Source organism: Pantherophis guttatus, chromosome 2 (assembly GCF_059756535.1).
Source record: "Pantherophis guttatus breed Tessera chromosome 2, ASM5975653v1, whole genome shotgun sequence".
NCBI lineage: Eukaryota > Metazoa > Chordata > Lepidosauria > Squamata > Colubridae > Pantherophis > Pantherophis guttatus.
Genome location: NC_142064.1, coordinates 277,583,446 through 277,599,699, shown reverse-complemented (window position 1 = coordinate 277,599,699; position 16,254 = coordinate 277,583,446). Strand labels below are relative to the sequence as shown.

The 16,254-nt window shown below is 41.0% G+C and overlaps 1 protein-coding gene across 1 annotated transcript in view; it reads right to left on the bottom strand.

Moving 5' to 3' along the window:
• Nucleotides 1-16,254, bottom strand: part of LOC117670023 (alpha-2-macroglobulin-like) — a 79,172-nt gene that overhangs the window by 45,202 nt on the left and 17,716 nt on the right. The window contains exons 9-14 of the mRNA XM_034424878.3: nucleotides 15,267-15,381; nucleotides 7,467-7,576; nucleotides 6,216-6,377; nucleotides 5,223-5,438; nucleotides 4,660-4,720; nucleotides 2,383-2,528 (exon numbers count right to left, since the gene is read on the bottom strand). Of these exons, the coding sequence (XP_034280769.2) occupies nucleotides 2,383-2,528; nucleotides 4,660-4,720; nucleotides 5,223-5,438; nucleotides 6,216-6,377; nucleotides 7,467-7,576; nucleotides 15,267-15,381 (810 nt within the window). The remainder of the gene's footprint in view (nucleotides 1-2,382; nucleotides 2,529-4,659; nucleotides 4,721-5,222; nucleotides 5,439-6,215; nucleotides 6,378-7,466; nucleotides 7,577-15,266; nucleotides 15,382-16,254) is intronic.

The window sequence follows — 16,254 nt, the reverse complement described above, 5'->3', positions numbered from 1 at the left end:
GCCCCCCTCATCGTCATGACAACCTAGCTGCCAATCAAATAAGCACTGTTTGCTAAGAGACAAAAGGAAGGGAAGACAAAATGGCTGCCGGGAAGTTCCACCATTACCAGTCTTGGTGAGGAAAAGGCAGAATAAGCAGCCAAACTCTGGAGTAAAAATAAGGAGTATTTTTTTTTAAAAAAAAAAATACAGTCCTGTGGAGACAAAGCAACGGAAAAAGAGGCATCAGGTGAGAAAACTGGGGGCGGGGGAAGGAGAGAAAGACATCTTTTTCCTTCCCTCAGAGCTGCATGAGGGAAAAGTTGTTCCAAGCCGTTTCCCTCAGACCGAGGCAAGATAGGAAAGAAGAAAAGAGGCCAGAAGCCCAGCCAGGATCCAACCAGCAGAAAAGCGGAAGAAAAAGTCAGGGCTTTGACACAAGCAGAAACACAAACTAAAAATAATAATAATAATTAAAAGATCAAGTTCTGAGAAAAAGATACAGCTCTAGAAAGGGACAATAGAGAAATGGAGAGAAGATAAAGAAGATAAAAGAAAAGAAAGATGGACAGATGTAGTGACATTGGACTTTTAAAGAATAGAATGTAGATAAAGAGCTGAGGGAAAATAATTATAATAGAAAGTAGTTCTAGTATTAAGATTAATTTCTGCACTGGTGGAAGACATTCATAATTCACCGTTCCTTTCCCCCCCCCAATTTGTAAATTTCCGTTTTAAAAATAAAAGTCTTTCCTCAGCCACTGAGGAGTGATACAAAGAACCCAATCCACTATCCCAAGTTTCCAGTGTTTTGAGCCCAAAAATCATGTATCTCAGGGGTCCCCAACCCCCCTGGGCCACAGCCCACTACCAGGCCATGGCCTATTTGCAACCGGGCTGCACAAGCAGTGGGCCAGTGCAGAGGTCTCTAACCTTGGCAACTTTAAGACTTGTGGACTTCAATTCCCAGAATTCCTCAGCCAGCTTTGCTGGCTGAAGAATTCTGGGAGTTGAAGTCCACAAGTCTTAAAGCTCAGGATCAACAAGTCCAATTCTACAGATGTGCAGATATTTTATTTTCTATATGCATACATTTGTATTCTGGATTGTTAGGAAGGATTTTAAATGAGAGGTGGCTATCTAGTCTATGTTTGGCTTTCAATTTTGAGTTTCAAATTTCTTTAAAATTATCAATTTTAACTATATTGGTATATTCTATTTCAAATTACAGATTAACAGATTTGGAAGGGACCTTGTAGGTCATCTAGTTCAACCCCCTGCTCAAGCAGGAGACTTTACACCAATAATGGGCAACCTTTTTGCCATTGCGTGCCAGAAGGGGGTGGCGGGTTGCACGTGCACGTGCCCACACCCATAATTCTATGCTACCTACCCCCGCACATGTGGGCATGACACCCCCACGCCCCCGCGGCCCCCGCTCCTGGCACATGATGGCCTGGTAGGCCCGTTTTTCTCTCTCACCTGGCTCCAGAGCCTCTCTATAAGTCTGGGAGGGTGAAAACAGCCTTCCCCACCCCTCGGCCCGTTTGCCAACTTCCGGTCATTTCCTGTCCAACCGGAAGTTGGCAAATGGGCCGAGGGGTTGGGAAGGCTGTTTTCGCCCTCCCCAGACTCATAGAGAAGCTCTGGAGCCAGGTGAGAGAGAAAAATGGGCCTTCCCTACCACCCCCCAGGCCCTCCAGAGGCAGGAAACAGCCTGTTTCCCTACTTCTGGTGGGCCCAAAAGGCCCAAAAATCAGCTGAGCTTGCGTGCCCACTGATATGGCTATGCATGCCACCTGTGACACATGTGCCATAGGTTCTCCATCACAGCTTTACAACATTTCTGACAAATGGCAGTCCAATTTCTGCTTGAAAGCCTCCAGTAATGAAGCTCCCACAACTTCTGAAGGCAAGCTGTTCCATTGGTTGATTGTTCTCACTGTCAGAAAATTTATCCTTATTTCTAATTTCTCCTTGATCAGTTTCCATCCGTTATTCCTTGTCTGGCCTTCAGGTGCCTTGTAAAATAACTTGACCCCTTCCTTTCTTTGGCAGCCCCTCAAATATTGGAACACTGCTATCATGTCTCCTCTGGTCGTTCTTCTCATTTGCATTTCATTTACAAATGTCTTCTTTTAGGCTTCTCTTCTGCCTGATTTGTCCAATCTACACATTTTTCCAACCAATTCCTAGTAAGTAGCCATTAAACCTGGAGGCCTTCTAGTTTAACCCCCTGTTCCAAGGTCCCTTCTTACTCTGTAATGCTGTAAATCTATACTGTCTTTTCTGTGTGTTCAGTCCAGTTCAGGTCAGAAGGGATACCCATCTCACATTAACTACATGATCTGTATGCTATTTCCGAAACACGGTTAAAAGTGGACATTTTGTTTCTTCACTTACCTTGTTGGAGAAGCACTTTTCTACAGTGAAATCTCTTGAGTGAGCAACGAGTTCTCCGCTGGGCAAAATGGTGTAGAGAAGCAAGCGGGTTATAGGAGCAGTGTCAACATCCACCAAGAGATTCAAAAGGAAGTCCCCTTTGGGTTCTAAAGCAAGAAAATCCCAGGAGGAAAGAGAGAGAGAGAGAAATTGAAAAGGGGAAAGTTAGAAGGAATTAATTCCAGTTGGAATACATCAGATAACCACAACGGGCTGAGAAATGTGGGATAGAAGTGGATCATTGAAATATCAGGAGCTGGAGGGCTTCAGCTGCTCTCTTTTCCTTCATAGTTGTATGGCCTCACCTTATCCATGAATCAGCAGGTGAATCTCCCTCCAATAACATCTTCTACCGCAAAGGAGGGCAACGGACATAAAACACGCTACGTGGCACATGCCATGGAGCCAGTGGTGAAATATGAACCAGTTTACTACTGGTTCGCTGGTTGCGCATGCGTGCTGTGCACCAAATGTGTGCTGCGTGCATGCATGCACAGTGCACACCACACACCAAATGCGAGGTGGGCATGCTCAGCTGTGATGGTCAAAGCGTTTTTTTAACCTTTTAAAAGCATTTTTTACAACCTATTTGGGTGAATAGGTTGTAAAAAATGCTTTTAAAAGTAAAAAAAAAAAGGCTCTGACGATCGCGCACCACAGCTGTGATCGTTGGAGCCTTTTTTTTTTACTTTTTAAAAGCATTTTTACTACCTGTTCCAGGGAACTGGTAGTAAAAAAATGCTAAAAAAGTTTTTTTAAAAAAGTTCCGACAATCATGTGCCGCTCACGTGATCGTAGGAACTTCTTTTTTACATTTTTTACTACCAGTTCAGCAAACCAGACCAAACAGGGAGCATTTCACCCCTGCATGGAGCCCTTCAACCCTTTGCTATCTTAGAAAGTAAGGATGTTACCTCAGACTCGTGAGTCAGTGCTGTTATCGTATTTCCCTGAAAGTAAGACCCGGTCTTATTTTCTTTTGGGCTCCAAAATAAGCACTAGGGCTTATTTCCAGGGGATGTCTCTTAAGTTTTTCCATGTACGGGAGGCCCACTTCTTTGGTTTGCTCTCAGTGGAGCAGGACCACTGCAGTGAGAAGATAGAGCGATCCCACGTACCCCGCACCAGCTTACAATACCTCAGGGCCCCCACACCCAGGCCATCCATGCCCTCAAAACTGTCTTGCCTTGGGGTGGCAGCTCCAGCACATCGCTCGGCCTCCTGCTCCATTGCAGCCACAAGCAAGCAGAAGAAGTAGGCCAGCAGTCACGTTAGCAACTGCTGCATCTGCTGCACCTGGCTGCTGGAGCCACTACTGTGAGGCGAGACAATTTTTTGAGTGTGGATGGCCTGGCTGTGAGGGCCCTGAGGTATGGTAAGCTAGTCTGTGGCGCATGGGGGGAAGCTCCACTCTGCCTCATGGCCACGACACCCCCACCTTCCTCGTGTCACCTTGTGTTAGCAGCACTGTGTAACCAGACGGAATGGGCATGCAGCCACTTGCCCAGGCACTTAAGTAGGGTTTATTTTGGGGATAGGGCTTATATTAGGTGCACACACAAAAACAGGCTTGGGTTTATTTTCAGAATAGGGCTTATTTTTGGGGAAGCATGGTAGTAGTGCCTCTCCAGGGTTTCTGCCCCCTGGAGAGGCACTACTAAGGGTTAAACTTGGAGCCTTTTGTATGCCAGGAAGTTGGGAGCTCCACCCTCTTCCCTCTCTTTCATCCTTCTGCCTTACATGCATTTGCTTTCCTCAAAAGCAAAGTCACATCTAGCATGCTAGGCTGCAGCTCTGAGAGGCTGAACCCCTGAGCCTCTCTGGATCTCCAAGAAGGGCTTGTCCTAGGAGAAATGGTAGTAGGCAACTGGGCAGCATGGTGGCTGTAAAAAGATTGACTGTGACACGCAATCAAAACTCAGGATGAAGGAAGTGGCTGCAGAGATTTGTGAGGCATGGCCTTTTCATTCTCCCCCCTGTCCCCATCCTTTCCTCTGCTCACCGGCAAGGCTGACTGTATGTACCCACATCCCTTTCTCTGCCAGTATGAAATAGGATATAGCAACCAATTGCAAGTGGCAAAACTTTGCAGATCAGCAACGGGCATTCAGCAAGGGAGAACTGGATTACCTACAGATTGACACACTTCAAGACAGCACTTGAAATAGGAGTGATGGACATTCCAGGGAAGCTTTTTGCCAAGCATGGAGGGGAATGCAAGCTGGTGGGAGCGTTTACCTTTTCCCTGCATTGGCTGTGTGTGCGTCCCAGCTCGTATGATGCCTCCCTTAGCCATCACCTAGAAAACAAAACAGCAGTTCTTGCAATGCGGGTCAAAAACTGGCAGGGGATTGATGGAATGGTGGCAGCCATCATCTTATCTTGTTTGACCGCCTTCTGTCGATACCCTTGATCAAAATACTTTCAATAGCTCCCTGAAGTTGGGCAACAGGTTTTCCAGTCATTTAGCAGAAAGCAATTCATCAACAGTAGTGAGCCTTAGTTTTAAAAAAAGCAATCATCCCTCTGAAATTCACTCTAAAATCACAAGGGAAGAAGCTGAATATCTGGGGCATAGCGACATCCTACTCACTAGGGCCCATGGCTTCCTAAAATTGATATAACTGCAAATCCCGGCTTCTAAAAGGTTTCCCAGTTGTGGTTTATGCCATTGGTGAAATCTAAAATCTGTTACTATTCTACCTAAGACTGAATCTTCATCAATCTATGTTCACATTATGTACTCCTATAGTGTATCCTCACACCAGAAAAAAAGAAAATATATTTCTTTTCTAACTCACCAAATAATAAAAGATCACTTCCTTCTTCACAGCATTTGGATCCAGGATAAAATGCACTTGAATATGCTCTGTGTCGTCACAGCTCAAAGTTTTTGGCAGAGGATCAATGTGGAGATAACTTTGACTTGGTGAGTAAAATCGGTTCACTAAGTGCGAGGCACGTTGGTGATAAATGGTGACCGAATTGTCACACCATTCATTTTCTTTGTAAACTCCCTGTTTATAGAAAGGCAAAGAAACCACTCTGCTTAAAGAGCAAAATATATGTACATATTTTCTCAAAATATAATTACTGAATGAAGGAAAGAGCTAAACCAGTGCCATGCTGGCTGAGGAATTCTGGGAGTTGAAGGCCGTAAAGGTCATAAAAGTGCCAAGATTGGAGACCCCTATAGACAGACTTGATAATTCAGATCAGTAGTATTGCAGGGATGTTTACAGCTAAGTATGAGACAGCAGGGCAGGTCCCTCCTTTCGACACCTTCATTATGACATTGCTGCAGGGAACCAAAAATACATTTTGCTGGGTTTCTTTACGCTGCAGCAGAGCTCCAAGGTATACAAGAGTGACACCTTTGTATGTTAAGCGCATCTGAAATACACATCCAGCAAAATGATTGTTATGTGAAGAAGCAGAACTCAAACACATGCTACGAATGTGAGTGTCCTACAAAAAAAAAAAAAGGAAGTTCTTAAAGCTGTGAGAAAATTGGAAAATGATAAGGTTGCAGGCGTAGATGGTATAGCGGAAGAAATGTTCCGGGATGAAACAGGCAATTTGCTTATGGAATAGCTATGGAATTCATTGAATGTATGTGAAGACAGCATCTGTGTCAAACAATTGGAAGAACATTGCTATTGTTCCCCATTACAAAGGGAGGGATAACATGAGTGAATGCAAAAACCACAGGAGGATACGATTGTGAATTTTCCCAAAGTTGGTGCTTAGCAGAATTTGGATTGAAAGGGGCGTTTTCACTCCAAAACACTCACCTGCAAATTGATGGAATCCTCTGTGAACTTTGATGTATCTATGGAAAACTGTATTCGTCCTTCCTCATTGGTTGTGTACCTGGCGCTGTATTTCACAGAAGGTCCTGTAATCTCAATGCTCTTATTAGCCATTGGCTCATTCATATCATCCACCAGTTTCATCTACATATGGAAAAAAAAATCAACCCACATCCAATTATTTTAGATTTGAACTCTTATTAGGGGCATACCTGGAGGGTCAAAAATCAAGATGGTGGGCTGTAATCATGCCATCAAAACCTTGCCTGGTTTTTATGTGTGTTGCACATGTGACATTTGTTAAAAAGGGCAAGAGCTTTGATGCCTGGCCACCCTCTTGACTTTTTTGACTTACCCATGAATTCATTGTTCAAGGCACTTAACGGCTTTGTGGGTCTTCTTAAGGGCCCCACTCCCAAGCTGAGCAGGGCCAGGATCCCTGAGGGGGGAGCTGCTGACATAGGTGGAATATTTATAAAAATAAGCTCCCAAGATAAAGGTTAAGGTTCCCCCGCACATGTGTGCTAATTGTTTCTGGCTCTAGGAGCAGTGCTCATCTCCGTTTGTAAGCCGAAGAGCCAGTGATGTCCAAAGATGTCTCCATGGTCATGTGGCCGGCATGATTAAATGCCAAAGGTGCACGGAGCACTGTTACCTTCCCACCAAAGTGGTCCCTATTTTTCTACTTGCATTTTTTACATGCTTTCGAACTGCTAGGTTGGCAGAAGCTGGGACATGTAACAGGAGCTCACTCCATTATGCGGCACTAAGGATTCGAACCGTTGAACTGCTGATCTTCTGAACAACAAGCTCAGCATCTTAGCCACTGAGCCACCACATCCCCTAACCCACCCACCCCCCAAAAAATTTTAAAGGCTAAAATTATTGTCCTAAACTCCCTTGGGGAAGGCCACTAAAGGAATTGTGGCAGACTATATGTGATCTTTGGTCTATCCTTTTTTCACCCCTACCATATTGACTAGAGAATTGAGGGGCTCTTCTGTGCGGTGGGTGGGGAAGACAGATAGCAGCTGAGGTTGTTGAGAAATACCATCTGTTAGCATTGATGGTGTTACCTGGTTTGGATAATGAAACATCTGCAAGAAAACAACCAAGCTCAGAGAGCATCAAGGACCCCTCAAATGCCATCTCCTTGGGCTTGGGCAAAGAGCAACTGGCTGAAAATCAATGTTCAGCTCTTCCCCACCAGTAATCTCTTTCCTGCTGCCTTACCTGCAAGAAAAGGGGGATCCCAGGCTTATAATAAGGCTCTGCGTTTTCAAAGCTCAGTCTGGTGACTGTCGTAGTGATGCTTATGCTGCTCTCCGCTGTCATTTCCACCCCTGTCAAAGAGAGGAAGCATTGAAGAAGACGAGACAGGCTGAGGCTGCCAAGGCAGCACGGGCAATGTGGGGTTTAGAGGATATTGCCATGCACTTCAAGTCCAGAGACTCTGAATTAGCAACAGGGGTATACAATGAGCTCCCCCTTCAGGAGATGGGTGCAATTGGGACCCAGAAACCAGCCTTATCTATTATGCCCCCACCTCTTTTGGAACTGCTCTCCAGACATTAGCATGGACTCTTCCAATTAGTATTGTACTCAAGAGGCTAAAATTTGCGGGAATAATGCTAATGCAAATAAAAGTAAATATGCATGTCCCAGGATAATATTGCAGGATCCAGTCTGGGTTGGTCACTAGGACCAAAGGTTTATTCTTCCAAGTTTTCTGGCTCATGCTGGAACCTATCATCAGAGTACTTCTCTCTCTCCAGAATATGTGCATCGGCCTGTTCAATGGTTGTATTTATACAGTTCCCAGTTGTGTGTAGATTTTAGTTATTAGGGCATTAATGACTGACTATTAAGTCACTAATTTTGTTTTGTGTCACAGTGTGGCTTCTAAGTACCTGATAGGCTGGTGGTAAATCAGCACTCCTACTGACTGACAATATTCTGGAGAGAGAAAAGTTCTCTGATGATGGGCTCCAGCATGACCCTGAAAGCTTAGAAAAATAAACCTTTGGTCCCAGTGACTGACCCAGATTAGACCTTGCAATAATGGCAATGTTTTCTCTGAGACGTGCGTGTGTCTGTGTGTGTTGGTTGTTTGCCTAGCAATTTCTACTAGAGACTGAATGCTTTGTGTAACTTTGTAGGTACACAAATTGGCATACATTAAAATAAAATTTTGTTGCATAAAGCTCTTAAAGGGTCACCACCTCCAATACACACTACGTAAATAGGATAAAATAAATAAATACAGAATTATGCATGTCAGATGTAAATGCCTTATTCTCTAATGTGTAAATAATATATGAACGGGGTATCAGGGGTTAACTTATTCTTCACTTCTTAATGTATTCATAATTCACCACTCCCACTTATAGCTCCACCCATTGTATATATAAGGAGCCACCTACACCCTTTTCCTCGCTTCTATCTGTGAATATTCAGTGAATATAGAATGCCTATTGTAAATAAAAGGAAATATATTTAAACCTTTAACTCTTACTAATATTATTGAGTCTGATCCTGAAAATATTGCAACAAGCTGGTAGCAGAGGATGGTTAATTGACTCAATAAAAAAAAAAACTTAAAAATGTCTAAGAAAGATAGGCCCAACACCAGGGCCTACAGCAAAGAAATGGAAACAGAACAAGAAATAATCAACGAATCCACAAACGCAATTTTGAGAGAATCCGAAGAATACACCACTGAAGACGAAGAAATAATAGATGAAATTGATGACCAGAAGGAAATCGAAATAGAGAATAACGAACTCAGGTCAGAGATATTAAAACTATTAAAGAGCCAGAAGAATGATGAAAGCCTCATCGCGAAACTCCAAGATATGCTGAAGAACAGCGGAGCAGCGAGAGAGAAAAACATCACTAATGAAAAGTCTAAAGATCCAAAAATAGTGAGTGATATGACTGCAGAGAAAGTCATTACGAAGAAGAAAAACGGTGATCCCGCGCGAAATTTTGAATGGCAGCCATCTTGGTTTCAACAGGCCTCCAGGGTGAGCGAAGCAGAGCCAATCAAAATGCTCAATTCAAAATTTCTGGCGCGAAAAACGTTACCAAACAACGAAAATGAAAAAGAAGATTCAAACTCCTCAGAAGAATCAGAATCAGAAAGTGAAGATGATTCAACAAACTCCCAAATAAAATCAGCAATGAAAACGCTTTTTGCTGCATTTGGGCCAAAACTAAAAATTAACAAACAGCTACCGAAGAAGCGAGCGAGCAAGCCGATGCCTCAAGACCTGCCCGCTCCCATCCTGACTACGAGAACGCCGACGCCCGAACCCAGAGAGCCCTGCCGGTACCGCCCTACGCCACAAACCGAAGCAAGCACCAAAGCCCTCAGGGGAAGAGGAAGAGCAGCCGCCGTCGTCAAGACTCCCAAAATTGAACCAGAGACCGATTCATCTGAAGAGGAGCAGAACGAGCGAGCCACAATGGAGAGAACCTTCCACGACGACTCCAAAGAAGAAATGGACAACGCGCATGCGCAAAACTACGCAGACGGTCCGGGAAGACATGAACTGGCGAGGAGACCATGCAGACTCGTTGCGAGCATCCCCATGCCGTTTTGCAATTTTCTACACTTGCGAGACCACGGACTACCTCAGGTTGTAAGTAATGGACACAATAATGTCGAAAATTTACCCAGTGACTTCCCAAAGCTAAGGGTTGATGGCGTTAATTTGCAAGAATGGTATCAACAGCTCCAGGTTGTCTTTATGAAGGAAAACTTATTATTTTTTATCACTAGTCCCCCAAAAAGACCTTGGACTCAAAAAATAGATTGTTTACACCATAGAGCATTTTTCTTAATAATATCTAGTGTATCTCCTGCAATGTATCATAGCATTAAGCCAAATCTGACTGTTTCAGAAATCATTCAATGCATGTTTAATTTATTTCACAGTGACAGTGTAGCTACCACCACAAGGATGTCTAAAGATTTCTTTTCATCTAGGGTAAAACCAGGGGTTTTCATAAGTGAGCATTTAATACATTTAAACAAAATAAGAGCTGAGCTGCATTTGAGGGGGGAGGTGATTTCAGACCAAACAATGAAAAGTGTTATTATCAACTCACTTGATTCATCATGGGACAATTTTATGTCACATTTAGACACTATCAATCTAGGATATTTATCCATAGAAAGTCTATCCAATAAACTGATAGCAGAAGACAATTGAAGAAGGAATCGTTCTAGCAATCACACAGAACACAAACCATATAGGAAAGTAGCTTTCCAAGAAAAATATAATGAAACATTTAAATGCCACAATTGTGGATCCAGGGAACACAATAGAAGAGACTGTCCCAAAATTTCAAGAGAAAGGCATAGGTCAGAATATAGAAACAAATACAATTATAGACAGTCTTCCATAGATAGACATAGATATAGGAGCCCACCAAATTACAAAGAGAATAGAGGGGGCAGAGATAATTCAAAGGATAGAAAATCTGGCTCACTGAACGGGCTAAATAAACAAGACAACACTAACATACAGCAAAATGAGAACAATAATTGGCTTATTGATTCTGGAGCAACTAATCACACCACTAATAACAAAAATATATTGTCTTCATTTGCAGAAGATAAATTTGTAATAAAGGTAGCTAACCAAGAAAAGGTGCAAGTATTAGGTAGAGGGAATGTAACCTTGCCTGGTCTAGGAAAAATAGAGGGGGTATTGCTAATACCTGAGATACCTCATAACATACTAAGTGCTATAAAACTAAGTAGAGATTCTGACATTAACATTGTTTTTTCAAAAGGAAAAGCGATTTTGGAGAAGAATAAAATAAATATAGGCACAGTGATGATTAAAGGAGGCCTACCTTATCTGATAACTAAGGAAAAATGGTTGCATAACATTGACTCAAATATGGAAGATTGTATTGAAGTAGATGATGAAAATATTAGCAATAGTGACAATGATGAGTGTAAAACATCTCATGATCACAAAGATGCACACAATGAAAAAAAACCAAAAATAGGTAAGCCAATTCATGATGAGTGTGCTCACATCTTACATAGGAAGTTAGGACATGCCAGTTTTCCTGTAGTACAAAAAATGACTGAACACGCAGAAGGTGTTAAAATAAAAAATTGTGAAAACTATTTGGAATGCTCAGTATGTAAATCTACAAAACTAAAAACTAGCCCCAGGCCAAGAAAATCTACTAGATCAACTAACAAAATTTTTGATTTAGTACACATGGACTTAGTTGGTCCATTAACTCCATCAATCACTTATAGAAAACGTTACTTCCTGACAATAGTGGATGATTATAGCCGCTATGGGTTTGTTTATACATTAAAACACAAAGATGAAACATTTCAAAAATTTAAAGAATTTTACAAACGCATAGAAACACAACACAACATCAAAATAAAACAAATTATGACAGATAGGGGATGCGAATTCATGTCTAAAGAATTCTCCCAATGGTTAAAAGACAAAGGAATGTTACATTACACATCTAGTCCATTTTCTGCGTTCCAGAACGGGATTGCAGAGAGGAAAAATTCCACATTACAAACCATGATTAGATGCACATTGGAAGATGCTGGCTTAAGCAAACAATTCTGGTCAGAAGCCTTACATTATTCAAATTACACACAAAATAGAACATGGTCCAGCATTGTAAATAAGACACCATATGAAGTGATGTATAATAGAAAACCAAAATTAGCACACATGCATATATTTGGAGTCACTGCAGACGTACACATACCTAAACAATTAAGAAGAAAGGGAGAAAACGTATCCAGAAGACTCAGATTTATGGGATATGAAACCGGTACTAAAGGGTACAGATTCATTGATAACAATAACAAATTTATAGTCTCCAGAACAGCTGTGTTCCATGAACAGGCTAACTGGTCTAAATTACATCTTAATGAAATATTTCCAAATAAATATAAAGGTACAAAATCTCATGAAGAAGGGATCATAGAAAAGCAAAATATCAACAAAAATAAGAACAAAACCAAAATTTGGACAAATAGCCAACACAAAATTAAGACAGACACATTAACAAAAAAGGAAGCAAGATATTTGCATGATAACGATAGTAAACCTGAAAAAACCATTAGAAACACCAGAAATCAAATGCCAAATAAATACAAAGATTACATAATGCATATGGATGGTGAGCCAACAACACCCAATACATATGAGGAAGTGTTAAAACTCCCTCGTGAAGAAAAGGAAAAATGGGAATTAGCGATGAAAAAAGAGATGGAAAGTTTACAAGGATTAAATGCATTTACACCTGCAATTGCACCTAAGGATAAAACAATTATTGGTACCAGGTGGATATATAAAATTAAGAACTTAGAGGGAGGCAATACTCTATACAAAGCTAGACTAGTTGCACAAGGTTATGCACAGAAATATCCGGAGGACTATACTGACACGTATTCCCCCACAGTAAGAACAGAGAGTGTCAAAACAGCTCTAGTGGTAGCATCAGCACTCAACCTTGATGTATTTCAATACGACATACAGACTGCGTATCTACACGCTAAACTAGATAAAGAAATATACGTAAGAGCACCTCACAGTCAATACACAAACAAAAATGAAATTTGGTTGTTAAACAAGAGTTTATACGGGTTAAAACAATCTGGTAAACGATGGTATGATTGTTTAGTGAAAGTACTTAGAACCATGGACTTCAACGCTACTACTGCTGATAACTGCTTTTTTGTCAAAAAGGATGATGATTACATTGAATTTGTATTGATTTATGTGGATGACATTTTATACATAGGAAAACATAAAGAGAGAAGAGAAACCTTTGTAACCAAACTAAATGAACATTTCTCGTTAAAATCTCTAGGTAAAGTAAACAAATATCTTGGTGTCCAAATTAATAAGACCAGAAGGGGATTCAAACTTACTCAGAGAGATAAGATTGTAGAACTTTTAAATAAATGCAATTTAAACAATGCCAAACCTTGTGATACTCCTATGCAAACTGATTTTCTAAGAAATACTGATGAATCTTCCCCCGAATTCAAGGATAACACGTTTTATAGATCAATCATAGGTTCACTTCTTTATATATCTAATTGGACTAGACCAGATATCGCCTTACCACTCAATCTATTATCCAGACATGTCAGCAAACCAACAATGTATCACTGGGAAGCTGTTAAAAGAATTTTAAGATATCTGAAAAGTACACTAGACTTTTGCTTAATATTAGAACCTAAAGACAATAAAGAACCAAAGCTTACATGTTATGCAGATGCAGATTGGGCTGGAGACACCTCATGTAGAAAAAGTACATCTGGTTATATATTTCTCTTAAATGACTGTCCAGTTTACTGGTACACTGGTAAACAAGAACTAGTGGCCACTTCGACGACAGAAGCGGAATATGTTTGTTTATCCAATGCTGCAAATAACCTTGTATGGTTTAATGATTTAATTTCAGATGTTTGGAAAAAACCTGTTTTGCCTTTTGTTATGCATGAAGATAATAAAGCAGCCATTGAAATATCTAGATCTGATGCCATTGGACAAAGGTCCAGACATATAGATATAAAATTTAAACATGTGAGACAATTATCTCAGGATGGATTTATTAAAGCAGTGCATTGTGATACCTCAGAACAATTAGCTGACATATTGACAAAGCCTTTACCTTCTAAGCAACACAAATATTTAACTTCTAAATTGTATGTATTGTATTGTCCTGAATCTGAGTGTAATTGGTGTTGTATAACGAATCGGCATTTAGAGGGGGATTTGTCAGATGTAAATGCCTTATTCTCTAATGTGTAAATAATATATGAACGGGGTATCAGGGGTTAACTTATTCTTCACTTCTTAATGTATTCATAATTCACCACTCCCACTTATAGCTCCACCCATTGTATATATAAGGAGCCACCTACACCCTTTTCCTCGCTTCTATCTGTGAATATTCAGTGAATATAGAATGCCTATTGTAAATAAAAGGAAATATATTTAAACCTTTAACTCTTACTAATATTATTGAGTCTGATCCTGAAAATATTGCAACAATGCATATACCTAAATATATTATATGACATAGAAAAACACAGTCCAGTTTAGATGTATACAAGTACATGGTGAGAAAAAGTAATCTTGTGAATTTACTAGATGGATGGCATAGGAAACAGCTGTTACGGAATTGGGTAGTCCTGCTAGAAATACTTCGAAACTCCTCCCAGAGGGGAGCACCAAAAACAGATGTAAAGTGGGTGTGTGGAGTCTCTAACAATGCTTTGAGCTCTAAACACATGGTGCTTATAAGCAGTATCCTAAACAGCAGGAAGCAATCTTCCTATGATCTCCTTGGCTGTCCTTACCTCTCTCTGTATGGACCTTCTATCTGAGGCACTGCTGCATAGCGATATCTACTAAGAGCGGTTGCTTTTGTGTTTGTGTTACCGACGTTGATAACATTCAGCTGAAATGATATCATTGCAATATAAATGATATCATTGTATTGTACAATCTTCTAAACTGTCTAAAATCTAGGACTGAGTCAGATTACAAATGAATTAGATCACATCTGGTCTGAGAGTAATACAGTGATCTTCCACTCTCATCATTGATCAAAAGATGCTGATCTATTGAAACCCCCTCCCCCCTTGTTCAGATGTCTTAGAGCTAGAACCTTCACAGAGCAGCAGTTCTCAAACATGTTGGTCTCGGGAACCCTTTACAATCTTAAAAATGATTGAGATTATATCTATAAATATATACTCTATTAAAAATTAAAACTGAGAAGTGTTAAAGCATTCATTTATTTGACTCTCCAGACCCTCTGAAAGGGTCTTCAGGAGATCACACTTTGAGAATCATTGCACTGGCCATTCATAATCTGCCTGAAGCTCTTCAGCAAAGGAAAGTTCACTGTTTCATGTGGTAACCCGTTCCATCGGTTCACCCGTCATCCAGTTGGGAAGTTCCTCCTGAGATCTAGCCCAACCCCCTTTCCCTGCTGCTCCCTGAAAGATACCTGTGCCTTCCTCGGTGATCTTGCCTTCTGCCTTAATGTGCATTTCCAAACCATTTTGCTTCAGATGAAACATCTTGGTTTCTACCACCTGAGAGAAACACCCTTGCGCGTTCGCCTGTAAGGGAAAACAAAAAATACTAACCAAGAAGCCAGTGATTTTAAGGACCGTGTTTCCTAACTTGTGGTCTTCAACTGGCTGTATTCATTGGAATTGAAAGTCCATAAGTCACAGCCAGCCTGAGCTGTGCAGCTAGAGGTCATCAAATCAGCAAAGGATACTTTACAGATTACTGAAAAGAATATTCAACAGTTGAAATCCAACCAGATCTCTTGGGAAACTACTTGCCTGCTTCAGCTCAACCTTGCCAAATTTTCTCCAAGATTTGGAGAATCTTGAAGCCAATTCCCCTGCTCAGGAATTTCACTCAATTGATCCCCTACCTACAGTGGCTTTCATTGAAACATATCCAACTCTGTCCCAATTGCTCCATCAGCCCTCGGCAACAGAAAAAGAACAAAATTCTCTTTCCAGAGCTAACAGGAGCAGAGAAGTGAGATCCTCAGAAGGAGAATGGAAAAGAATACTGTGTTTGTGTATGTGTATATGAGAGAGAGGGAGGAGGGAGAAGGTATGTGACCCCAAGAGTTCTGCAGGGATCTTTATAATCACCTTTCCTTGTAGGCATTGTAGGAGGAGAACTCTGTTAGTTTAGAGTGGCAAAAAAAATCAGGAGTCTGATAACCCCTATCCTGACTTATATATTTTGTTAAATGGCATAAGTTTTCATAAACTGCAGCTCACAAAAATTACAATTTTTAAATAAAATGTGTTAGTTGGAAAAGGCATCTCAGATTCCTCATTCTCTTGAATTAGCTACGCACTCATACACACCCACTGGTACTCATCCAACTCTGGAATCAAGAGGAGGCTATTAATGCAAGCTCAAAATTGGGGCATAGGAATATGCAAGGGCAGGGAGAATATTTT